Raw genomic sequence first — 25,778 nt, 5'->3', positions numbered from 1 at the left:
GAGCTGTTGAGTCTTGGACATAGGGAGAATTGGGGGTGGGGAGAGGAGGATGGGGTGTGTATGACAGGGGCTGACCATCCTGGAGAACTCATTCCAGTCCTGAAGCAGGATGTGGCTTCCCTAGGACCCTACCAAACACTCTGATTCACAGGATCTAGTTCTAGATCTCATCTAGTCACCTCCTCTCCATAGGAGGAGACACCACCAGGAGAGACAGGGCTCAGAGGCTCCAGTGCTCAGCTCTGGGTCTCTTCTTGCTTGCCTTCATTTCAAACTGAGAAGCCGAATCCCAACCTCTTGCCCTCAATGGTCCCATAAAATGCTACCCCATTCCCACCTTCCCCAGTCACCCAGTTAGTTGACTCATTCCCCAAAACCACTGGTCTGAGTGAGCCCCATAGTCCTCAGCTGGTGGGGGGAGCTGAGAGGACGGCAGGTTCTGTTATTACCTGTGTTATTACCAGTCATTTAACCTGGGCCTCTGTTTTCTCACTAGGATCATAAAAGTGGGAGGGATCTTGGGGACTCTCAGATCAGCTAGATTATGTTCTTTGCCTGCCTCCAACAGACTGGAGGTGAGCAACCTGAGTGGATGTACCCAACCTCTGGGGGCTAATGTTGGCCCCGCAGGAGGGCTTGATTTACAGAGCTGTTGATAGCAGCTGTGGGGCCTGCTGCTGAAGGGTGGGGCCAGGTTACTGCCCTCAGGTTCACCCCATTCTCCCTCATCAGGAAGGAAAGGAAGGGGAGCCAAAGGGTGGAGGGGAGAAGGCGTCTGGCCATAGACTCCCATCTGCCACAGCCTCTGGGCTGCCAAGAGGGAGGAAAGGAGAGAAGGGGAGAGGGGCGGAGGAAAACGGTGTGAATGAGGCATGAGGGCAGACCGAATTTTCTGCCCCAGAGTCTTGCGGGTCTTCCTTTTGCTTATCCCCGAGGTGCTCACCCTGGCTGAGGCAAAGAGAAAGAAAGGTAGCATGACCCTGGGCGAGTCACTTAACCCCATTGCCTAGCAAAGGGAAAAAAAAAGGTTCATAGTTCAAAGATGATTTTGATCTCTGGGAGCCAAAAGAAATCTGCCTTTCTGCTGCCAGGCTAGCAGAGGCTCTCGACCCTGGTCACCAGGAGTCAGCTCCTTGTCCCCTAATGTAGGGAGGCAGGCCTGCTGGGATGCTGACTTGGCTGGCTGTGTGCGTGTGTTCTGCATGTGTGTGTAATAGAGAAAGCCCGAGTTTGAATACCAGCCTCACCCCTTCTGAGCTGGATGTCAGTCCCTCAGGGCACGTATAATTAACTCTCATATCCAGGTACCCCTAGCAGCAGCTGCATCAATGCCACTGGAAAAATTCACAGTAGGCCCACCCCTGGCCCTCCCAGATGAACTAGTGCCTATGGCAGGCACCCCCTTGAAGGGCAGATTCTCCCCTCTAGGGCAGGAAACTATAAAGACTGCCTTCCTTTTTGCTTTTAGGGAAAACAGAGGAACTTGGGTTATGATCCATATCATAAAGCTCATTACGTGATTTTTCTCCCCAGATCCACCATCTTCCAAACCTCCCTATCACTGTTGAGGGCACCATTATCCTTCTGCCCCCCAAGTCTTTGTAGGTACTCATTCTCCCTCCCCTCTCCTATCTAGTGAGTTGCTAAATCGAGTCATTTCTGCCTCCACCAAATCTCTCACTTCTATTCTTTTTTCCCCCTCATACTGCTACCACTACAGTCCTGGCCTTCTTCACCTCTTGCCTGGACTTTGGCAAGAGTCTCGCCACTTTCAAATCCGTCCCCACACACCTGCCAATATGACTTTCCTAAAACGAGCTTTGACTGTGGCACTTACTCCAGTGACTCCCCATTGCCTCTTGGACCAAATATTATTTCCATCTTTGTCACCTCTTTTTAATTTATGTTTTTGTGTAAATTTCACAATATACATAATTATTAGTGCTTGTTTGTGATGTATAAATAACTATAAATAATGTGGGCACATGCTCAAAAATCTTTTACTAATAGGGGTGCGTGGTCCCAGTCCAGTTTGGAGACCGCGTCCTTTCCAACTCTACATATTCCACCGACACCACCTGCAGGGCAGTGAGAAGAATGCTTCCTTGCCCGAGTGGCAACTCCTCTCTCCTGGAGGAACCTGTTAGAGCAAGTTCAGCCTTGACAGGATCATAAGTCATAGATTTAGAGCTATAAGAGTTGTTGGAGGCCATTGAGTCTAACCTTTCCTTTTATAGGTGAGGGGACTGCGGCCCAGAACTAAGCCAAGTGACTTGCCTAAGGTCACACATCTAGGGAAAGTCAGAGCCAGAATTCAAAACCAGGTCTCCTGCCTACTCCCATGCTCTTTGCATAATCACCATCCCGCCTTCCCTGCTCCTGGTGGGTCTAGATGATGCTGTATCTGACAGCTCAACACATCTTCTTTCCCTTCTTTGGCCAACCCTTCACACAGGGGAGGAGACCATCACAGGATATTGGTGGTAGTAGCCCTTGCCTGACCAGTGCTCCTAGAGTGGGAAAGGCCCAGGGCTGGAAAACCAGTGACTATCTCTTCTCCCTGGGTCTTCCAAGACAGCAATGCTGTCCACCTGGTTTCCCAAAGTGGGGCCAGGGCCATACTTCAGAAGGGAAAGCGGAAAAGCAGCCGACTGCCTGTCTTTAATATGCTTTTGCTCAAAAGTGGGGGAAAGTAGCCCCAAGTCATGGCTGGAATACTCAGATGAGGGCTCTTGCACCATGAAACCCACACTAGGAGCAGGATATTAAAAACAATTGTTTCATTTTGGACTTTGCATCCCCAGCATCTAGCACACAATAGGCTCTTAACAAATGTAGATTGGTTGATGGATTCCTCCCTTAATTAGCCACAAAAGCCCAGGAAGATCTTAGCACAGGTCTGGCCAGGTAGCAGAGACAGCCCAGGGCTTAATAGTCCTTGGAGCAAGGTCAGATGACAAAGGCCAAAGGTGAGCCTGGAACCAAGGCCTAACATTACAACACTGAATGGACTCATATAGTAGCTAGGGGCAGGATTCATTTGGAGAACAGGGAAGGCCCCTGATGCAAGCTGTCAGAGAGACCAGGGGTGGGAAAAGATGCAAGATGCCCTTCATTCACCCACACAGCCGTGTAGTATAGAGATTTAGAACTGGAAGGGGCCCTAGAGGTTATCTTGTCCCCAAAGCCCTTTTTAGGGCTATGGAAAATGAGGACTAGAGAGTGATTTGCTCAAGGTCACACAGGTAGTTAACAATGACATGGCTGAATTAATGGCTGGGTTCAAGCTGAAGTCATCTCACTGCAGAGTAGGCGCTCATTCCAGTAATATTGAGTCAAACAGCTGGCTGCCTGGGGAGGTGGGATGGAGAGGCAGAAGGATGAAAGGGACCGGGACAGCTAGCTGCCAAAGGTAGGGTAGGGGTGTATGTTGTGGGGGAACAGGTCTTACACTCCAAACAGTCATAGGGCAGGCGGAGAGTCAAGTCAGAGAGAGAACCTGGCCTGGCCTGGCCAACTGTGCCCTCTCTGTTCCACTCTTTATTAAGGGACCATCATCTTCATCTTTGCACCGTATGACACAAGCCCTAGTGACCTGGCTCGCAGTGTCACTGACATCACGAGGCAACAGCAGGAAAGCCCAAGAACCAACACAAGCAATAAGGCATTGTAGGCAGGGAGCAGCGGCGCTGTGGGTGGAGTTGGCATTCTGCCCAAGAAGAAATGGGCTTGAAACCACCTTCCCCTTCATCACCACTGGCCCCGGGACAGCGGCTGGGAAGGTCTTTGGCAGACTGGGCCCAGCACCAAATAAACTGGGACTCCCTGACAGGTAGAATTCAATGGTACAGAGGGAAGACTGGACCAAGAGCAGTCCCCTTCCTCCCACCTGGAAACTTACCCAGCACCCTCTGCCCCGAAGGCTCTTTGCTTACAAATTATGTGTATTTGGTGTACATGTGTGTGTTTGGATATACATGTTAGTGCAAGGGCTCAGGAGGAAGAAAACCCTGCTCCAGGCTGCCCTGGCCCCAGTCTCTTATTCTCAGTGCCCTGGATTGTTTGTCCAGGGCCACAATGCTAAACATGAACCTTTAATTAAAGTACTTCATTGCAGACAGCGAGCTATAGATGCTGGCATCGTGGGGGTAGCATTGCCAGGGAACAGAGCTAGAGAGGAAAACCTCTCAAAAGGGGCTATCGGGAATCCAAAAAGCTGGGGTTGCCCCTCCTACTGGCCATCTAGTGGATATCCACCGAGCAGTTTGGGCCAAGAGCCTTAACCACCCTCCCAGGCAGACCCTCTACTTTGTGAGCCATTTGGCTTTCCTGTCCTAGGAAAATGGAGCTTAATATGAGTCAAAATTACAGGAGAAAGCTGAGGTGCTTGGAAACCAAGCTGCGTGTGCCCAGCTTCTCCTTCTCCCCAGAGCCAGATGGAGGGCTCCACCCCATTCGTGCTCATCTCAGTCATCCAAGGAAGGAGTGAAGTCTGAAGGCCGTGGAGAGCGCTGTCCGGGGAGGGCCCCACTGATGTTCTGGACGGCGCCGTATGTCTGCTGATCATGCGGGGACAGGGAAGTCCTCTCCGAGGCCAAGCTGCTCAGGACCCTGGGCACATACATCTGCTGGTGAAAAGAGGAGTTGGCACTTTGGTTCCATGGCTAGATCTCTATACCTGTCCAAGACCTCAGCAGCCCATCCCAATCCAAACCCCTACTCCAATTTGGAAGGGAGGTAAATAAGCACCTACTGTGTGCCAGGGACTGTACTGGCCACTTTACAAACATTAATTATCTCATTTGATCCTGCCAAGTAGATGCGGTTATATTCATCTTATGTTACAGTTGAGGAACCTGCAGCAAACAGAGGTTAAGTGACTTGCCCAGGGTCGCACAGCTAATAAGTATCTGAGGCCAGATTTGAACTCAGGGCTTCCTGATTCCAGGTACAGCCCCCCAATCCATGCATCACTTCACTGCCTATTTACTCCCAGCGCCAAGTTGAGAACACTTCCAACTGTGCAAAGGTTTAAACCAGACCTGTGAGCAATTTGAAAAGCTCTGCCCCTAGCTCTTCCCATTCCAACACAACACTGACCTCAAGTATAGTCCTTTCTAGGGGGCTCTGGCTCCTGGCCTGAGGAACAAGGAATTGAGATTCACAGTTTGTCTCCCTTCCCTTCCCTTTCCGCCCTCTCTGACAGGTGTGTCTTTGAGAGCAGAATAGCTTTGAAGTCATTGCTCCAATGAATCCTACCCATGGTTGGAATTATCTGCTACCTGGGTGACCTGGGGCAAGTCGTCGTTGTTCAGTTGTGTCCAATTCTTCACGACCCCATGGACCATCTGTCCATGGGGTTTCTTGACAAAGATATTGAGTAGTTTGCATTTCCTTCTCCAGCGGATGAAGGCAAAAAGAGGTTAAGTGACTTGCCCAGGGTGACACAGCTAGTTTGAGGCCAGATTTGAAATCAGGTCTTCCTGATCCCCGGCCCAATCCACTCTATCCACTGAGCCACCTAGCTATCCCTGGGGCAAGTCACTGAGCTTGTTGCTTTAGCTCTAAAATGAGGGATTTGGACCAGATGACTCCTACCGTGCCCTCCAGCTCTAAAGCTAACCCTAACGTAGGAAGCGCAGGGCTCCACACATAGTAAAGACTCAGTAAATCCTAGTTAAGGAGAACAAAATTATAGAGCTCTGGGATTCTCCTCCCCCAAGCCAGAGGGTTATGTGTCTTAACTCTGCAAAAAAGATAAATGAGCACAGAGGCCTGGGAGAGGAGGGGAAAAAAAACCAACATGACCACTTTGGACTGTCCCAGGAAGACGCATTATCTTCTCTGGGCTACAAAGAAATGGGGACTGCTGATGAGCATTAACTTAGAAATGTGTTTCATCAGAGAATCAGGAAGCGTCTGCTCCATAACGATTGATTCTTATGCACTCAGCCAAGGCCCGGAATCTTCTGATGTGTCAGGACCACATTAATCTGAGCAATGACGCGAATGACCCATCCTACGACAACTCTTACTATTACTACTAGTAAAAGGGGTGACTTACGACAGCTCTGGGAGGGAGGCTTCCGTCTGTTCCATTTCCTTTGTCGTTTGCCGATTCATCCGTCTATAGACGACAACAAAAATTGCAACGATAAACAAAACCAATCATCCCGAACTGACACCCTCCAAACAGACAGCCTATTAACACCCAGAATAACGGCACCAGCTGGCACCAGACGGCACCAGACTCTCGTCTGAAGTACAGACAGAAGACTGGGGGAGGGGTGATGAAGAATGGGGGACCAGGAGAAGGTGGCGTGAAGAACACTAGCCTTAAAGGATCTGCATTCAAATCCCAGCTGTGGCTTCTGTGTACATGTGCGTCTCCAAGCTGTGTGACCTTTACCCACCCCACCCCACCCCTGTCCCCCTGGCCTCGGTTTCCTCATCTGCAAAATGAAAGGTTTGGTGGGAACTGCCCTTCTTCCCTACCTAAGTCATCCCTCCCTACCTACTCTGCTTTAGGTAAAAAAGAGTGTGCAGAAAAATAGTGGACATTAAGCATGTCTCCATTGCTCTTCCTTGTACTATGATGGAGTTTTCTTACCTTGTAATTGAGGGGGCTGAGGTGCTTGAAGCAGCCGAAGCAGGTGTAACCTATGCAGACGGCAATGGTGAGCAGCACTGCCAGCAGGGTGAATAGGCTTGTGGGTGCCTGGAAACCTGAGGATCAGAAACAAACCCCAGCCCTGGAGAATGGGCCTGACCCAACTGGGGCAGGAGGGAGGAGACCCCGCACTCCCCAACCTTGAGAAAGGAAGCCCTTCTCCCAATGGCAGGATGCTCCCAACAAAACCAAAGCAGAGGACATCCCCCAAATGTGTGAGCTCTAAGACCTTGCTCCTGGGCTGCTCCCCTTGCCTTGCAAAGAAACCTATGTGAAAGCCTTTCCTGATACACACTCTGCCCCAAAGAAACCTTGTGTCAATTTTGAACCTACTTATATATTGGGAGATACTGTGGTGCAGTGCGAAAAACTGTGGATTTGGAGTCAGAGGTCTTTGGTTTGAATCTCACCTACAACCTGTGTGACCTTGGGTAAATCACCTAACCTCTCTGGGCCTCAGTTTCTTCATCTGTAAAGTAAGGACGTTGGGCAGGATGTCCTCTAAGGTGCCTTCTACCTCTAAATCTACGATCCTATGATCTTTTATTTTACATCATCTCTTCCAAAAGAATGTAAGCTCACTGAGGGTAAGGATTGTTTCGCTTTTGTCCCTGAATCCTTAGTGCTTAGTATAATACCTGATCAATAAATGATTGCTGATTGAGAAGCAGATCTGCCCACTTTTTCAACCCTTAGTAGGCTCTAATCCCTTATCAGTTCAGACAGCTGACAAGGGTGAATATATGTGTGTGTGTGTACACACATACACACGTTTGTATATACATACGTGTATATGTGTCTATATACATACACATGCACGTACATACAAACACACATGTCTCCTTAGTATTTAGCACAGGCACACACACATGCACACACACCCTTTTGTCCAGTGGAGACATAGGCCAACAAGCTGGGCCCTTGACGCCATGGAATGCTTCTATGTACCAAATGGCTTGGAAGCTGACTTTGTTGAAGACCTCATCCAAATACAGATAAGGACCATCCTTAAGTTAAGCTGTTTTCTAAACCATCAACTAGATGCCTTAAAACCAGCAAGAGAGTTGCTTGGCTGGTTCACATAGACAACGCAGTGTCCAAATCCTAGATACTAAGGCTATATAGGCTTCCCAAAGAAAGGCTTAGGGACAAGCCTTGAATCCACTTGTCTTTTCATACTATCATAGAATCAGAGCTGGAAGGGACCTTAGTCAAATTCCCTCCATTTTAGAGATGAGGAAATGAGTTCTACTGAGGGGAAGTGACTAGCCCAACATCACCAAGACGGCAAGCAACAGAACTGGCATTGGTCCCAGGTCCTTTGACTCCTGATTTGTCTTGCTTTGTCTTTGGGGATGCTCTTCCCACCCAGAGCCACAATTCCGCCACCTCATGGACTGCAGGGGCTGGATTGACTTCAGTTGGGATAGACCTGTATGGGTATCAGTGCCACATCAGCCTCACTCCTGCACAGGCGTGCTCAGAGCCCAGGCTGGCAAGGCTACTCACCTAACCTCACGAAGGAGAAAAAGTACAGCCAGAAAAGGCAGAGGATGGGGGCAGCCAGAGCCTGGTTCACAGCAGCAAAATGGATCTTCTTTTCCAGTTTGGTAGGGAGATAGGCAAAGTAGAGGTTGTGTCGATCCACCATGTGCTTGAGGAGGATGTAGATAAGACCTATGGGAAGGGGGTAGGGAGCGCAAGGATCAGGGCGCCATGATGAAGAAGCAGGAGGGGCCAGGTCTATGGCCACGGTGTCACTCTGTTCTGTCCCTGGTGCCCCTTTCTGTCTACCACAGGAGGGTGGGACAGTCAGGGACAAACTAACAAACATCCACTTCAACTCCAACAGCAGTGACTGTGATTTCTGATGGCTGCTGGGGAAAGGCAGCTGCTATACTCTCTCTGGGATCTCCCCTCAAATAGGACTTTTCTGGGACAAACTCCTTTCCAAACTCATAATTGAGAATTCTCTTTGGTACAGCATTTCAAAGAATACTGTTGGGGGCGAGGGGAGGCACTCACCAAAAGGGACAATGATGGGGCAGACAATACTGTAGGCCATGATGACGGTGAAAACACACAGCATCCATGCATACATAGCTCCAAACTCGTACTCAAAAGCCTGATGCTGGAGGTTGGAAGGAAAGGAGGGTTTTAGAGAGGAAAGGGGTGGGAGGAACAGGGGAAGGTGAACGTATAGGGCTGCCTCACTGCAAAACTCAACTACATATCTTACACCAATGAGTTTAGTTAAAAAAAAAAAAGGAAAAGGTAAAAGTGAGGAATGTATAATGAGGGATTTTAGAAGTAGAAGACAAACATCTTGTCTTTGATGCTAACTGAATGACCTTGGGGCAAGTCACTTGATCCAACTGGTTTCCTCTTTGGAAAAACTAGGGAGTTGGACTAATTGTCTCTGAGGTCCCTTTCAGGTCTGGAACTACGTTTTTATGAACGAAAGTCCCTAGAACTATCCCTCCTTCTCCAAATACACCCCCTCCAATCTTTTAAAATCAGTTTATCCTCTTGCCATGAAGTCTTTCCTGAATATGCTATCCTACATATGAAGAACAGCACAATAATTCATACACTGATATCCAAACATGACTTTATTCTGACAGCTCTATGGAGGTATAGTAATAAAGTCACTACTGACTCTTCTTCCTTACTCTCTAATATTTTTTTCTCTCCCCCCCCCCAATCAGGATTAAGGGACTTGCCCACAGTCACATATCTGGTAAGTGTCTGAGGCCAGATCTGAACTCGGGTCCTCCTGACTCCAGGCCTGCTGCTCTACCCACTGGTCACCTAGCTGCCCATCCACCCTAATATCTTAAACAACAGGGTACAAATTGTCTTACAATACTCTTCCCTATTTCTGTGGGATAGAGAGCAGATACTATTATCTATAGCAGAGAGGAAAACTGGGATGCAGATGGGTATGCTGGAGCCAACTTGAACTGGCTTGGGGAAAACCAGCTGTTAAATCTTCAGTGTAAACATTTATATGATGGAAATTGGCAACCATGACAAATCAGGGCTTGGTTTATTATTTCATTGAATGTCTAGACTTAAAGCATGAAGAAAATGTTAATAATGCAAATTAAACTTGAAAGTTTTTGTGTATCCCTTTGGATTTTTGGGGGGTTTTTTGTTTTTGTTTTTGTTTTTGTTGTTGTTGTTGTTCTGAGAGCCAGCATACCCTGAGATGCTGACAATCTGCTCATCTTAAAGGTGGCAATACCAATTCACTTCGGCTGTGGGTCTCTGAGGACTACACACAACACATTCTGCACATAGCTTGCGCAGATGACACCTCCTTCTTTGAACTCAGAAGATCATAGAAATTAAGGGCCAGAAGGGACTTTGGAGATCCTCCAAATCAAGGGTTCATAACCTTTTTTGTATGAGACCCCTTTGGCACTCTGGTGAAGCCTATGGAATCCTCAGATAATGTTTTTAAATGCATAAAATGAAATTCATAGAATTACAAGGGAAATCAATTACACTGGAATGCAATTATCAAACATCTTTAATAAGAATAGCTAGCATTTATATGGGCAGCTAGGTGGTACAGCGGATAGATTATTGGGCCTGGAGTCAGGAAGACCTCAGTTCAAATCTGGCCTCAGACACTTACTAGCTATGTGACCCTGGGCAAGTCACTTCACCCTGTTTGCCTCAGTTTCCTCATCTGTAAAATAAGCTGAAGAAGGATCTCTGTATCTTGGCAGTATCTCTGCCAAGAAAACCCCAAATGGGGTCATGAAGAGTTGGACACCACTGAAATGACTGAACAAAGAGCATTTCTACATGGCTTTAAGCTTCACAAAGCACTATACAAATATTTCATTTTGTCCTCACAACGATCTTGGGAGTTATTATTATTATTATTATCCTCTTTTTTATAGATGAGAAAACTGAGGTGGACAGAGATTAAGTGACTTGCCTAGGGTCATGCAGCTAATAAGTGGCTGAGGTTGGATCTAAACTCTTCTTAAGTCTTCCAGATTCTGGGTCCAGTGCTGTATCCACCATGGCCAAGGTTAAGAATTGAGCCCCAAGTTAAGAACCTCTGATCGAAGTCCAACTCTCTTATTTTCTAGAAGAGGAAAATGAAGTCCCCCTCAAAGTTAAGTGACTTGCTCAGTCACACAGATAATAAATAGGGGCAGCTAGGTGGTACAATGGATAGAGCACTGGCCCTGGAGTCAGGAGGATCTGAGTTCAAATTCAGCCTCAGACGCTTGACCCTTAATAGCTATGTGATCCTGGGCAAGTCACTTAACCCCAATCACCTCAAAAAAAAAAAAAGATAATAAATAGCAAACCCAAGTCCTGTGATTCCAAATGTATTGCTGTTTCCCACTCTAGCACTAACTTCCTAGTGCATTGAGAGCAATTGATTACACTCCGGAGTGTATAAGTACTCTGCCTGGACAAATTATAAGCTACTTAAGGGCCAGGTCAGTCTATTCTACATCTCTCACTCCTCCCTGAGTGTCCACTCAGTTGTTGTTAACTGGCCAATGAAAGGAAGAAGGCAAGAGAGGAGAGGGCGCTGAGTCCATTGAGAAGACAGCGGAAAACGTTCCAGCACCTGTTTGAGGTTCCTTCGGTCAGCAGCTGTCTTGGCCATGATCATGCGGATGGTGTAGAGAATGAGCCCAGGCAGCCGCAGGAGCTCCATACCATTGCCGATAAAGGCTGAGGCGATGACATAGTTCACAAAGAAGGCTCCTTGGTCAGGCAAGAAGACACACCTAAGGGAAAGCTGGGGTCAGGGTCAGTGATAGAGACTAGGCAGGAGACTGGGGGAAAGGGAAGGTCCCCAAAAAACAAGAAAGCAGGAGGGCGTGACCTCTCCTTTAGAGAATAATCTTTTGGGGGAGCTGGAGAGATAAGCAAATGAACTATGCCATCATGCCAATAACACAAGAAGGCAAGCAGGGCAAGAGTCCTTGGAAAGGACAATAGGCGGGTGGGTGTATGAGTGTGCTTACAGCATATGTCTGAGCTGTTCCGACAAACAGATCCCACAAGGACAGCCAGTTCAGTATTATAGTTTAATTATCCTGCTGCTTCCCTTCCCGAGTGTGCCTGCTCCCCCAAGTGGATGGGTTTGCTGTAAATAAGTTTCAGAGGATGAATAAGGCTCTGGCTAATTGAATTTTATCCTCAGAAAATTAATAACATTCCATAAGCACAGTATAAAGTGGGTCAGCTCAGAAACATGTTGACAAGGCAGGTTCCACAGGTACCCACCCCCAAAGTGGCTGAAATCCTAATATGGGACAGCAAAGCCCAAGGCCTTGCTTTTGGGGGGGGGCATGGAAAAGAGGGGGAAATGAGGGAAAATGTCTTTTCCTGCAGCACAGATTTCAACCTGAAAGCTTCTGCACTGGGTTCCCCCTTTATCCTGGGCAGGCTTCCATTCCTCTGTGGGGTGTTTGCCCCTGGGAGTATGCCAGACAGATGGGTGGAACACTAAGGGTTATGTGTGTGGGGAGATGTTATGGGTACCACTTACTCCAATCTGACTGAGGTCTCAGAGGAAGCTTTGTCAAACAGCCACCGGAAGAAAAAGTCTAGACTGGAATAGAAATGGATCCCATGAGATTATTTTCATTATCCACAGAGACAGATGCACACCTACACTTTTTCTCTAATCCAGTGGCTGGTGTTATATCTGTTCTCTGTAAGGAATTATAGAAAGTTAGAACTGAAAGAGGCCTCTGAGATCATCTAATCTAACCCCTTCGTTTTCTTTCTTTTTCTTTTTTTTTTTTAAGCTCTTTCAGGTTCTTAGTGGGTATACTTTTTTTTTAAAAAATTCTAAACATACACACCAAATAAAAAACTATTATATGGAAATAATAATGTTTGTGTATGTATGTGATACATACACACACACACACACAACAGAATGGAAAAAGAAGACTGTACATGGAACTGCTGGTCTTGATTATATACAGCTGGCTTTCCCTTTTAAATATAATAAATTCAGCCTTATACTTTCAAAGCTCTCCTATTTGTCTGTTTCCTTCTAGACTTCCTTCTGTTTTCTTCTGTGTGTTAAAAAAAAAGTTTCAATAACCCGTTTCTCTTTCTTTTCTTTTGTAACCCTATTACTAGCTTCCCTCCACTTCTGATCTTGCCTCCCTACAAGTGAAAAAGAAAAGCAAAACTGATAACAAATATACGAAATTAAACAAAACAAATTCTGTGATGTCAGTGGGCTTTGAAATGTATGACTCATTCCACATCTTGATTCTGTCTCTGTCAAGAGATGTAATCCATCCTTTTTTTTTTTACAGCTATCAAGGCTTATCAAGGATAAGGGATCTGTCCAAGGTCATCCTACTAGTAAGAGGAAGAACTCGGATTCAAACCCAATTCTCCTAACTAGAGGTCTATGGCTTTTCCCACCATACTGTGCCACCTCTCTTCTGTGACTTTTAAATAGGACACATATGGTCAGTGACTAGAGCTTCCCCAAGTGACATAGCTAAAAGGTGGTTTTGCTTTTAATTATCCAAGTAAAAAGGTGGCGGGGTTTGAGATGAATCTCTCTTTGATAAGTCAATGCCTAATTCAAACTGAACCTCTACAATCTTACTCTAATAGGTAACATATAAATGAAAAAAATAAAAATACTCATAGGTCAGTGTGAATGAAATTCCATATTTCTATGGAGAAAGACATGGATCTCAAAGTAGAAAGTGATGCTTTATACCTGGTAAGACCCAGAGAGGGAAGGATCAGCACCATGAAGATCAGAAAAATGTACACCTTGACCATCATTATTCTATTTTCTCCTGACCTGAAGAAAAGAAAACGTGAGCGTCCAAAAGATTCCCACCATGCCCTCCAATGATCCTTTTCAGGTTCCCTGTCATGTATATACAGGCCAAAGCCACACCTCTAAGAAGGGAAGGCTGGGGGACCCTGCTCACTCACTTGGTCCAATGTGACTCCAGCAGTGTGGAGTAGTAGACAATGGAAGGCAGCAGTGCAGAGAAGGACCACAGAAGGAGTGTTGGGAAGAACTGACTGATTACTGGGTCCTAGGGAATAAGAGCCAGAGTCAGCCTCAGCAAGGGCAGGCAAAACAGGGCCCACCGGACTCTATGGAGAAAGGACCTGCTGGCATCAGCACTCAATGCCTGGGAGGGGAGGGATAAGGGGAGAATTAGGGGTCTGAAAAGAATAGCTGACAATTTACCAAACACCAGAATGAAATAGAAACAAAATCCACAAAGATACGTGTGAGTGGGGGGAAAGGAATGGGAAAGTGAATATCTCAGCCAGGCCAATTCCAGGAAAACCAATGACTATAACCTCAAGCTGAAATATGATGCAGTAAAATTAACTACATACACATAGTGGGATGAAGCTTAGACTGGGAGTCAGGCTCCATGGATTCTTCCAACCCCAATTTTGCCACTAAGGAGTGATGTGACCCTGGACAAGTCACTTCACCTGAAGAAGCCTCATTCTTCCCATATGTAAAATATGGTGGTTGAACCAGGCAGGACAAGTCACTTAATCTGAAGGAACCTCAGTTTCTTCATCTGTTAAATGGGGATAATAATACTCATATGCCTACCCAACAGTGATGATGTTTGGTTCAAATGAAAGACTGCATGTAAAATGCTTTACAAATGCTGACGTGTAACATAAATGTCGGTTATTTTCATAGGATCATAATTCTACAGCAGGAAGGGACCTCAAAGGCCATCAAGCCCAAATCTCCTCATTTTATAGATAAAGAAACTGAGGCACAGAGAGATTTGCTCAGGGTCACAAAACTAATAAATGAATGAGAAAGGATTTGAACTTAGGTCTTCCAGCACTTTATCCACTATACTATCTAGCCATCTCCTTCTTCATTATCGTTATTATAATTTTAAGGGATTCCCAGTCTTAAGTGTTAGAGATTTTTCATCTTCTCTACTCAAGACTTAAAACTACAGAAAATAAAACATGTGTGGCCCCTTCATCCCTCTCAGTCTCTAGCCTTCTTATCTCAATTACCATGCCAATTTCTCCCTCTTTCTCTCCTTCCCTGTCATCCCCACCCTCCCCCCTCCCAAGGTGGAAACCCAGTACTCACATTTAGGGCATGAATGGGTTTGGTGACATTGAACTTGTCCATGGTGGAGATAATGATGGAGGGAGTGGTCAGGAAGAACAATACTACGAAGAGGATGAAATTGATGCCTGACCACTGGAACCACCATTGGAGGCCCTGAATAGAAAGATTCTTCCTGTAGGAGAAAGGAAGACAACAAGGGAAGAGAAACTCATTTTCAGTGTTTCCTGACCCGCCTCAGCATTTCCAGCTAGCAGCAGGCCCAGGTGTAGAGGTATCGCCCATGTCCAGAGACTCAGAGGTATTAAAGTATATCTAGTCCTTAGACAACCAAGGCTGGGGCCGTGGAGGATTCCTACTGAGGGATTCAATGCAAAAACTTGACTTTTGGACATGCAGGAGTTAACGTAAGACCCACCTCTGCACTGGCTTTCAACCAGAGGCAGGCCAAACCACTGGATCCCTGCAGGCTTGGAGGGGAAACAAAAGAGGCGAGTTCACCCTCCTTGGGTTACCCACTGGATGACATATATGTTTACTTTGTAACTGTAACTTGGAGACATAGCTGGGGCTGTGGAAAGGGTACTGAGCCAGGAGCCATGAGAAAAAGTGGGTTCTGGCTCCTGCTCTGCAGCCTACCAGCCATGTGATGGGCTCTCAGCTTCCATATGTGTGCATGTATGTGTGTGTGTAGATAGATAGATAGATAGATAGATAGAGAAGTTTGATTTACAATATATGTATGTATAAAGTTACATATGTGTGTGTGAATTGTGTGTATGTAATTTACATGCGTTTATATTTTTATGTGTATACTTATATTGCATGTGTATTTTATATATGTATAATATTTTGTATATTTATATATAATTTGTGTGTGAATATATATTTATGTGCATATCGATATAATTTATATGTGTGCATCTATATATATGCATGTGTATATGTGTATATTTACCTATGTATTCCCCCATTAGCACGTAAACTCCTTGAGGGAAGTGATGGGGTTTTTTTCTTTGTATCCCTAGAGATGAACATGGTGTTTAGCACATAGTAGGTGCTTAACTGAGGTAAGAAATAGTATCACCCACATTCATAGGGAGCCAACTGAGTTAGTGACAAATAAGAAAAATTTCCCAAATTATAAGATGGATTCTCCACTCCCACCACCCCCTCCCCCACTGCAATTAAGCAAGTTTTCCTTAAGCTGAGTTGTAAAACAGCCAAGGAGAGAACACTTCTGGCTTGAGGAGGGAAGAAGGCAAAGTTAGGCAACCTACAGCACTGATGTGTTGCTACCAACCTCTGTGTTTCTCTCTTTTCCTATTCTTCCTAGCACCTAGTACAGCACCAGGCACATAACAGGTACTTAAGAAATGCCTGTTGATTGAAGCTTCCAGCTTATGCCTTAGACCAGGTATTCTTAACGGTTTTTTGTTTGTTTGTTTGTTTTTTGGTACCACATGCTTTGAGCATATGGTACAACTATGGCTCTCTTCTTAGAATAACATTTTAAAATAAAGGCAATGCTAAATTTCAGTTAAACATTAGTGAAAGTAATGATGTCACTTTTTTCCCTGATACAAGTCATGACCCTTTGAAATCTATCCACAGACTCCACATTGAGAACTCCTGCCTTAGAATTACCATGGAACAGAGGGGCTGCTAACCCATGACCCAGGGGAGGGGGTAACTGGGTTAATAAGCTACATGTAGGGACCCCAAGAAGCTAAGTCATTAATAGTCTGAACTTCCACCATTTAACCTGTCATAGTGTTACAGCGAAGACAGGTCAGAAAGTGATTAGTGAGACAACTAGGCAGAATTCCACTAAACTGCACGTAGTGTGGTACAGTGGTTAGAAGTGGTGTCCTGTAAGTCAGGATAGACCTGGTTTCCCACCCTTTCTGACACTCATTAACTTTGGAAAAATCAGTTTCACTTCCTCATCTGTAAATGTGGATAATAACACTTGCCTGTTATATCTACCTCACAGTTTGATTGTGATGATCCAATGAGATAATGGATTTAAAGACCTTTGCAAACTTTAAAGCTCTGTATAAATGTGAGTCATTACTACCACTGTTATCAGCATAGTGGGGTGGGAAGGTCATATCTTATGGTCCCCAGGGATTTGTGCCAGACACAACTATGAACAACTGATACAAAAATCATCGTAATAAATACACGTCTTTTCCACCAATACCCCTCCCCAAAACCAGTCCCTTTGAGTCAGGCCGAGAGCTCACCAACAAATATCCTCTGGATAGGAGGCAAAGGCAACAGTCCAGTTGGAGGTGCAGAGTTCTCTGCTGTAGGATGAGGGCTGTGGCTCACCTTTGCATCTGCAGCCCTGACACTTGCAAGCGTTGAAATCCTTGAGGATGCTGTCGACGCAAAAGACAGACTGGAACAAACTCAGCACACAGAAGGGGCTCATTCCCGCTTCGGCAAAGACTAGGATTCATTGGAAGACATTCTGAAAATGCTTGAGGCAGTGAGATGGCCACCTCTGCCTTCCTATGAGACATTCCTGTCCCTGAAGTCTCTCCTGTCCAAGATCATGGAGCTTTCTCCAGTCTTACAGGCTAATGGTCCTGCTCATTGGTATACCTTCAGGGCCCACTTTGTCTCTTCTCTCCCTCTACAAATAAACTTCCTCAGAATATTCCTCTTTCCAATCACAGGCCTTTTTCTATCTCAGGCTCATCCTCCACTCCTCCTGTTATTCCTGTAGCTCTGAAGCCCCCAAGTGAATGATGTGATACTTATCCAGGGGTAACACTGAAAGAGATGTTCTCCCAAGGTCCTACATATATCAGAGACATGGGGTGGGAGAGGGACCTAGTTGGCCTTCAGGGTCTGAGTAGGGGAGGGAGGGAGGAAAATACTTCAGATGGCTACATTTTCCTTGGAGCCAGGCTGCTCCCAAGTATAGAGAGGCAAAGAGAGAGATGCCTTTCATTGTCCCTCTTTTGACATGAGTAACTCTAACTTAGAAAATGGCTTCTGCTTAGTTAAGCTGAAAAATGACATTTAATTTTGTCTTGGTTCCCCTCAAGCCCTCCATGCTTCTATATTGCTTCTAAGATGATAAAACAGACAGTCTTATTTCTGGAAATGAAGATTAGCCCACCTACAAGACTAATACTAACAGAAATTCTGAGAGGTATAAAACTCCTTCAGGCTCAGTGGTGGCAAAGGATGTGATGACTGTCTTCTTAAAGGAGACTCCTTGTGGCTATATGTGCCTCTTGTCATCTTTGGATCTTTAATAAAGTTCTCCTAGATGATTTATGAGCAAGGAACCATGACAAAAGGAAGAGAGTCTTCCATATGATGATGTCTTCTTAAGGCTAGTGACACTGGGGAGACTTTACCTCCAATGGATCAATGGTGCCTCTTAGATATTCCCACATTCGATGCTTTAGTGAGTGGGCCACAGATGGATATAACTGGGTTGGGAAGAAACCTGGGACAGCAAGCTCATGTTCTTCCCAGACTTAATGTTATTCAGACTTCATGGAAAATTGGGGAATTCAAAAGTTGGAGAAAGGATCACTGTGTTTCTAACACGGATATCACGAAGGTGGGAATGGAATAGAGGGAAGACTTTTTAAATCTGGCAAGAAGGACAAAGCCTGAGCTAAAGTGGGATAATTCTCTAAGGTGACACCAAAGCTTGTCAGCTCATTTAATTAAAGCCTAGTGCTGATGAGAACAAGGCCAGCAGTGAATCATTACATGAACCAGTTAGCAATCCCTGTTCTGTGATCGTAAAAGACTATACCCTTAATCTATTGGCCATCTTACAAATGTATACCATGGGTCATAAAGGAGAGTAGCTGAGAAAGTGAGGATGGTTCATTGTAGTCCCTTACTTCTACGGCAGAAGAAGAGAAGGCCATATGTCCTAGTCATGGTGAATTAACAGTATCCTCTTGGTATCTAAAAGTTAGCCCATGAAAGTCCTGGGCAAGTAGGAAATGAACAAAAGATGAACAGAGACAGGAAACAGAGAGAGCTTTTGAGGAAAGCAGGATCCAGGGCCCATTCCACAAATTGTATCCACTCACAAGGTAGCCATGGAGTGCTCCTGGAAGGTGACAAAGGCCATTCCCAAGGGATGATCCTGAACTGTGCATTCCTCTTGCAATAACCTTTGCAGCAGCCTGTCTTTCATCCGGGTGTAATAGACGATGGCATCTTCCTGCCGGGAAAACACCGACTTGATCCACAGCAATATGGTAAGGAGAGATGAGACGCTGCCCAGCCCCAGAAAACCATGGGACCTTCATAGTACCACATAGTACCATAGTACAAATAACCCGTTCTGTAGGAACTCAACCCACGTACACTGACTGAGATAAAGAGGAGGCAGCTCCCAGAAGATTGTGGAACAGTATCTACTCCTGCCTAACTAAAGGGTCAAGGTCCTCACCTTCTCGCACCCCTGGATTTCACAAAAACAGAACTGGCCACAGGGCTTGGGGTTGATGAGTGTGCTCTCTCCAGTCTTTGTCTGCAGGTTAGTATAATAGTTCAGGCTTTTCTCAGCTTTTTTCCTGAAAATGGGGGTGGGAGGTGGGGTGGGAATCAAGAGAAACAAAAAACACAGTCAATGTTTTCCAAAGTGTGGTCAGAGAACATGAGTGGATAAGATTGCTCTTTGTGGCCACGGGGACAAAATTTCAATTAAATTCAGAGACTCATTAAGTGCCAATTATGTGCGAGGCACTGTGCTAGAGGAAAAGACAGACAAAAATAAAATAGTCTCTGCCCTCAAGAAGCTTATAGTCTATGACAATTTTTTTTTAAATTAAAATTGTTTTGTCATTTCAAGCAGAGGTCTCACTCACTTTATAGCTGAGGAGACACGGCTCACCAAGGAAAATAGGACCAGAACAAGACAGTCTTGCTTAATCCATTAGGTTCCCTTTCTCCCACTCTCACAGGACCCCTCAACATCACGCGTATTCCCTAACTTACCTTTCATTACACAGATAAATCAGCTCGGCGACATCATAGCATAGTTGGACCTCTACTACCGCACAGGTGGGATAGGCATCTCTGCAGCATGGAAAAAGGAGGAAAAAGGACACAAAGTAGGCATTATGGGAAAAAAGCAAACTTCACTCAGAGAATATCAGCATTCATTTAAAATGGTAACCAATGGCCAAAATGAGCTTCTCATAGGTTGTTTTTATGAAGAACTCCTAAAAATCTAGAAAGGGGTTCTTAATCTGGGATCCATGAACTTTTTTTTTAAAGATTTGGATAACTATATTTCAATATAATTGGTTTACTTTGTAATCTTATATATTTTTATGCATTTAAAAATTTTTATTGGTGTTTCCTAGTTGGTCTTGCTGCCACAAGTCTCTTTCTGCTCCAGTCCATCCTCAACTCAGCTATCAAAATGATCTTCCTTAGGCACAGATTTGACCACATCACTCCCATACTTAATAAATTCCATTTTATCCCCTACCCCTCCAGCTTCAAATAGAAAATCTTCCATTTACAACCTCCTTAGTGCCCCACGTCATCACGCCCTCCTCCCTCCCATCCCCCACATGCTCTGTGATCCAGGGAGTTCTTAGAACTCCATGTCCTCCATGCAGTTCTTTGATCTCCAGACTCTGGGCATTTTCCTTGGTTGTCCCCTATTCCTGGAATGTTCTCCCTCCTCATCTCTGCCTCCTACCTGCCCTGGCTTCCCTTAAATCCCAGCTAAAATCCCACCTTGTACAGGAAGTCTTTTCCAATTCCTCTTCATTTTAGGGCCTTTCCTTTGTTAATTACTTCCTATTTATCCTGTATAGTACGTAGCTTGTTTGTGCATAGTTATTTGAACGTTGTCTTCCCAATCAGACTGTGAGCTCCTCAAAGGAACCTTTCATTGATTTCCAGCACTTAAAACAGTGCCTGGCACACAAGGGGTGTAAGTGTTAATTGACTGAATGACTGATAAATTGTTTTGCATTACTCTTCCAATTTTTGTTTTCTGAGTATGTTAATAAAACTTCTAGGAGAAGAGACTTTGAGGGATATGCTCTAATTCCCTTGGAAAAATCTTATCTAGCCTGCTTGTACCCAAAAATCTGCTGGAGATCAGTACTCTTTGGATATTTTGGCATATAAGATAGTATGTTGATAAAGCTGACACCCGCAAAATAAATTTATGACTTTATTCAAGAAAGATGTTTAACAGGAATTATCCACACATGATTATTCAAGGAAACTTCCTAGCTCAGTATAAACACACAAATCTAAGTTTCTCCTTTTCAGGTATAATATTCTTACTCTTACTACTTATGTCATCTTTGGCAAATCTCCTGAGGCTATACGTGGTACAACTATGTGGTAGAACACTGGGCCTGAAGTGAGGAAGGCCTGAGTTTCAAATCTAGTCTGAGGCACTGTCTAGCTGTTACTTAACCCCTGATGACCTCAGTTTCCTCATCTGTAAAATAGGGACAATGATAGCACCTACCTCCCAGGGTGGTTGTGAGTATCAAAGGAGACAACATTTTTAAAGCATTCAGCCCATGCCTGGCACATAGTAGGTGTCTGATAAATTCTTGTTCCCTTTTCTTCCTCAAAGCCTGGGCTTGAACTCAGGTCTTCCTGACCCTAAGCCCAGCACTCTAATCACATTTCCATGCTGTTTCTCTTCTTGGTAGACTGGACAAAGATACACTTCAGCCCAGCCCTGGTCCAAGGTCTCAGAGAAGACAGTCTGAATTAATGAAGTGCTACAGTATAAAACAGGTTTTCTTGTTATTATTCCCACTCCCCCCTATCCAAGGGGATTAGTTACTAAACAGCCAGAATGGTTCCATGACCAAATATTCTCAATGAGGCCACCCCAGGGCAGGTCCTGGAGCGTGACTTCCACATGGCTCTGGGATATTTCCTAGGTTGACCTAATGAATAAGAGTGTTTTCACCCCTGCTGCGGGCTTGGCCCTAGGAAGCTCCACCATTGCCCTTCTTACCTGAAGTGGCTTTCTAATGTCTCTTTCCTGGTATTTTTGGGGAGTCCTGTAATAAACAGAGTGCGTCTCACCTGTAGGAGAAAAGCAAAAACCAGTCTTACTTTTGTAAATAACACCTCTAGGACACGTCCCTCAGGGCTGCTGCAATGCCCAAATGAGTCTTGTACAAAGAGTCCTTTGCAAACCTTAATAATCAATAAATAATTAATGTATGTTAGGATTCCCCCCTGCCAAAGCGTTCTCCAGTTTACAGAGTATTCTTATATAAATAATTTCATTCCAACATCAAAGCAACCCTAGGAAGTAGATAGACCAGGCAGGGGTCATTCTCCCCATTTTACAGAGGAGGAAACTGAGACCCAAAAGGGCTCAAGGACTTGCCCAATGGTGTTCACCCAGTAAGTGGCAGAAGGGAAACTAGGATCTAGATCCTCTGACAGCTGCTCCTGAAGGGCTTTGAGAAACTCACAGAAAATAGCACAGTTTGTTTTGTTCTTTCCAGAGTCCCAGAAAGAAAACATCTGGGAAACTAGTGGATGGTTTATTGGCTTTTGCTTTGGGCTTTTCTGCTGCCTTAAACAGAAGGGGTTCATTTATGTAGCACCTTCTTCAGAGGCCTACAAAGCACAGGAAACCACAATGGTGGCTTTATTGGCAAGGTGGGAAGACTGAGAAACAAGAACCCAGAAAAGAGAACTGGCCAGCTCAAGGCCACACAGTAAATCTAGGGCCCAGCTAACTGAGAACAATTCACCTAGGGGAACTAGGCTTGCCCTCAATCACACAGAGTATACTTGACCATAAGAAGTAGAAAGTACAGACATGGAGTATTATGTGCGGGGACCAGCAAGAAGGCAGATGCTGCTGGATCTTGGGGCATAATACTTCTTACTTGATTTCAACTTGGAGAAGAGATTAAAAGATTTTTTTTTTAAGATATGACTCATGTGAATGCAGGTTGAAGAATATTAGTGTGTGAGTGTGTGTGCGTGTGTGTGTGTGTGTGTGTGTGTGTGTGTGTTTTCCTTTAGGTCTGTGTCTTCTTTCACAATGTGGAATTTGGAAATATAATTTGCATGACTGCACATGTATAACCTATAAGAAATTGCTTACTGTCTCAAGGAGGGAGAAGATGAGAGAAGGGAGAAAATTAGGAACTCAAAATTTTTAAAAAACAAATGTTAAAAATTGTCTTTATATGTAATTGGAGAAAAATTAAATACTATTTAAAATGAAAAAAAATAAAGATATGACTCAGGAAGTAAGAAGACCCAATACCCAATGACTATAATGATATAAATAAAAAAGATCACCAAAAGGAAACTAACATGAATAAACGAAAAGACCAATGATGATCCTGGGGAACAGATAATGAAACAGAGAGACCTCTCTCCTCAAGGCACAGGGGTGGGGAACACAAGGATAGAATGGAATATACATTGTAAGACAACACTGCTGTATCAAGTGTTTTTGCTTAACTGCTTTTCTTTGTTATACGGGGGAGTTCAGTCTGGAGTGGAGAGAGGATTGTTGGGGTTTTTTCTTTAGACAAAAGGCATCAGTAAAATGTTTTGTTTTGTTTTTAAGATATGACTTGAGGATAAAATGTCCAAAATCTCAGCAGAAAAGAACCAGTCAGCAAAATAAAAAATAAAAGTCAAAACTCCTCTGCTGATGGTCTTGTCCTTTAGACCTTGGAAGAAACAGTTGAAAAGCCCAGGACAAATTCAGGAGCAAATCTACAATCTTGGGCTCCACCAACGCCCTTTCTGACCTCAAGCAGAGATCAGAACAGACTGGGGGAGTTCCCACTGGGCCTTCCCTCTTTGCACTCTTCCCATTTCGGGGCAGAGGCTCTGGCTATGTTCACTGACCAGGTTTTCCTCTTTGTACTTGATGGACTGGGTGTGGTGCCTCATGAAGCCAACGGTGAGCAGCAAGTAGATGACGGCAAAGATGGTGTGCAGCCAGAGCAAGTCATTTCTGAGAAGGGAGAAAAAGAGGCTCAGAGTTGGGTTTGGGGGGCACCAAAAGGAGCACCTAAGAATTGCACACACAATCCTCTTTTTTGATTCTACTTCGCAGAAGTTCATCTGCTAGCCACTTCCCTTCTCAGATTACCTTTCCTCCACTCTGTATATCTTGTACATACATAGTCGTTTGTAGGTATCTTCCCCCATTGGAAAGTGAGCTCCTTCAAGGCAGGCACAGTGTTTTTGCCTTTCTTTGTACTCCCAATGCTTAGCACAGTGCCTAGCAAATCCTAGCATTTAGTAAAATGCCTAACTCCTCAGCTTTGCAGCAGTTTCTGGCCCTGGGACCACTGCTGTCGTCCTTGGGCTGGGGCTAGAAAAGCTCTGGTTCTACTGAAAGAGAAGGGGTAGGAGGAAGGCAGAGCAGAGATTCAAATGTGAGGGATAAAGAAAAGAAAGGTGCCTAGGACAAGATCAACAGTCTATACTTTGGGTCCTGAAGTAAAGATATCAGAAAGCTCCCTCCCCGCCCTTATTCCTTGTTAACTGTAAAATATCTGTATCTCCAGGGCATCAGGGGCTCCACCTTTTGTAAGCACCCCCTGCAAAACATGGGTTTTGTCTGTGACATTCACAGCCACACACTCACAGCTAGGGAGAGTTCATAAAACTGCTTGCACTTTCCCTCTTCCCTCATCAATATCAATAAATCAACAAATATTTATTAAATACTTAAGAAGTGACAAGCACTGTGCCAGGTGAAGAAGATATGAGAACAAAAATTAAACAGTCTCTGCTGTCAAGGAATTTACATCCTAAAGGAGGGGATAAGTACATTTACGTGTATCTACAGCTTAAGTTAAAAGTGAATAAATACGAATCAGTCCAAGTTCATTAAATACAAGATAGTTTGGAAGGGAGGGTACTAGCAGTTGGGAGGGGGTGGATAGGAAAGTCTTCATACAGAAAATGATGATTGAGTTGGATCTTACAGGGAGGGACTCAGAAACACTCCACTCCCTACGCTTGCTCCCATCATAACCTCACTCAATTCTGTACTTTCGACTACCATCTCTGACTCCCAAAGCTGATCCTTCAGCCCTGAACTTGATTCTGAGGTGGTGCCCTGCATCTCCCACTGTCTATAGGTTATCTCCAACTGTTATATCCAACAAGCATTTCAAAGTCAGCTTGTCCAAAACTGAATTTTGTCTTCCACCCTAAACCCACTCCTCTTGTCTTCTGAACTTGTGTGGTGGCCTTTCCTGAGCTCTCTGGTCTGGCTTCCCATTAAATTCTTCCCTGAGAAGAAAGACACATCAGAGCAAGGATTGCTGGCCCAGCCTCCGCTGGGGTCATACGCTCCCCAATTCTGATACTCACCCAGTCTGCAGATTTGCTATCGTCGTCCTCCCAAAACTGTAAGGATCTTTATCTGAAGATAAACCACAGATACACTATCCTGAGACAGTCTTGAAGAAGACTGATAGGGAAAGTCAGCTTGTGTTTATAGAACTCTTGTAAGGTGTTGAAATAAAATGTTGCCTAGCCTCCAAACCAGTGATTCTCATTTCTCAGGAAATTAGAATACTTCATCCAGGGTTCACTTTGGAACACCATCCTGGATTTTTCTCCTTTTAATATCCAGTATGCATGCATTTTTATAAGTCAAAATAAATTAAAATTTAGTTCTAGATAACTTCATTACAACCCTTAGGATAATTAGAAACATCATAGGGCATCACAAAACTAGGTTTGGGAATCTCTGCCAGGGATGAAGATTAATTTCAGCATTTGCAAATGAGATCCCTCATGGAATATTCGAAGGGGGGAAAAAGTTACAGAATGTGGAACTTAACTGAAGAGAGTTATAATGTGAATTTAGAAACAAAGGACCTACGTTCAAATTTCAGGTTTGCTATATAACATATTTGTGTGACCTTGGCTAGGTCTCTGGCACTCAGACTTTCTCAAATCTGAATTCAGCACTTAATCCCTAGAGATCCATGCTGGATCTTTGTGAATGAGCTCTACAGGGGG

General features: G+C 44.7%; 1 protein-coding gene across 5 annotated transcripts in view; it reads right to left on the bottom strand.

The window, feature by feature from the left end:
* Positions 1-3,476: 3,476 nt before the first annotated feature.
* Positions 3,477-25,778, bottom strand: part of TMEM63A (transmembrane protein 63A) — a 44,354-nt gene continuing 22,052 nt past the window's right edge. For 3 of the 5 annotated variants that reach the window (XM_020982156.2, XM_020982154.2, XM_020982155.2), the window contains exons 8-24: positions 25,122-25,173; positions 23,640-23,748; positions 21,766-21,836; positions 19,758-19,838; positions 19,210-19,333; positions 18,845-18,978; positions 17,018-17,155; positions 14,790-14,943; positions 13,634-13,740; positions 13,410-13,496; positions 12,204-12,266; positions 11,274-11,436; positions 8,696-8,801; positions 8,180-8,347; positions 6,611-6,726; positions 6,065-6,127; positions 3,477-4,628 (exon numbers count right to left, since the gene is read on the bottom strand). In XM_020982156.2, the coding sequence (XP_020837815.1) occupies positions 4,467-4,628; positions 6,065-6,127; positions 6,611-6,726; positions 8,180-8,347; positions 8,696-8,801; positions 11,274-11,436; positions 12,204-12,266; positions 13,410-13,496; positions 13,634-13,740; positions 14,790-14,943; positions 17,018-17,155; positions 18,845-18,978; positions 19,210-19,333; positions 19,758-19,838; positions 21,766-21,836; positions 23,640-23,748; positions 25,122-25,173 (1,898 nt within the window). In that variant the 3' untranslated portion in view covers positions 3,477-4,466. The remainder of the gene's footprint in view (positions 4,629-6,064; positions 6,128-6,610; positions 6,727-8,179; positions 8,348-8,695; positions 8,802-11,273; positions 11,437-12,203; positions 12,267-13,409; positions 13,497-13,633; positions 13,741-14,789; positions 14,944-17,017; positions 17,156-18,844; positions 18,979-19,209; positions 19,334-19,757; positions 19,839-21,765; positions 21,837-23,639; positions 23,749-25,121; positions 25,174-25,778) is intronic. The other 2 variants (XM_020982158.2, XM_078156286.1) reach the window with 2 other exon arrangements.

Source organism: Phascolarctos cinereus, unplaced genomic scaffold (assembly GCF_003287225.1).
Source record: "Phascolarctos cinereus isolate Bilbo 61053 unplaced genomic scaffold, phaCin_HiC Scaffold_5;HRSCAF=322, whole genome shotgun sequence".
NCBI lineage: Eukaryota > Metazoa > Chordata > Mammalia > Diprotodontia > Phascolarctidae > Phascolarctos > Phascolarctos cinereus.
This window is presented reverse-complemented; position numbering and strand designations above follow the sequence as displayed.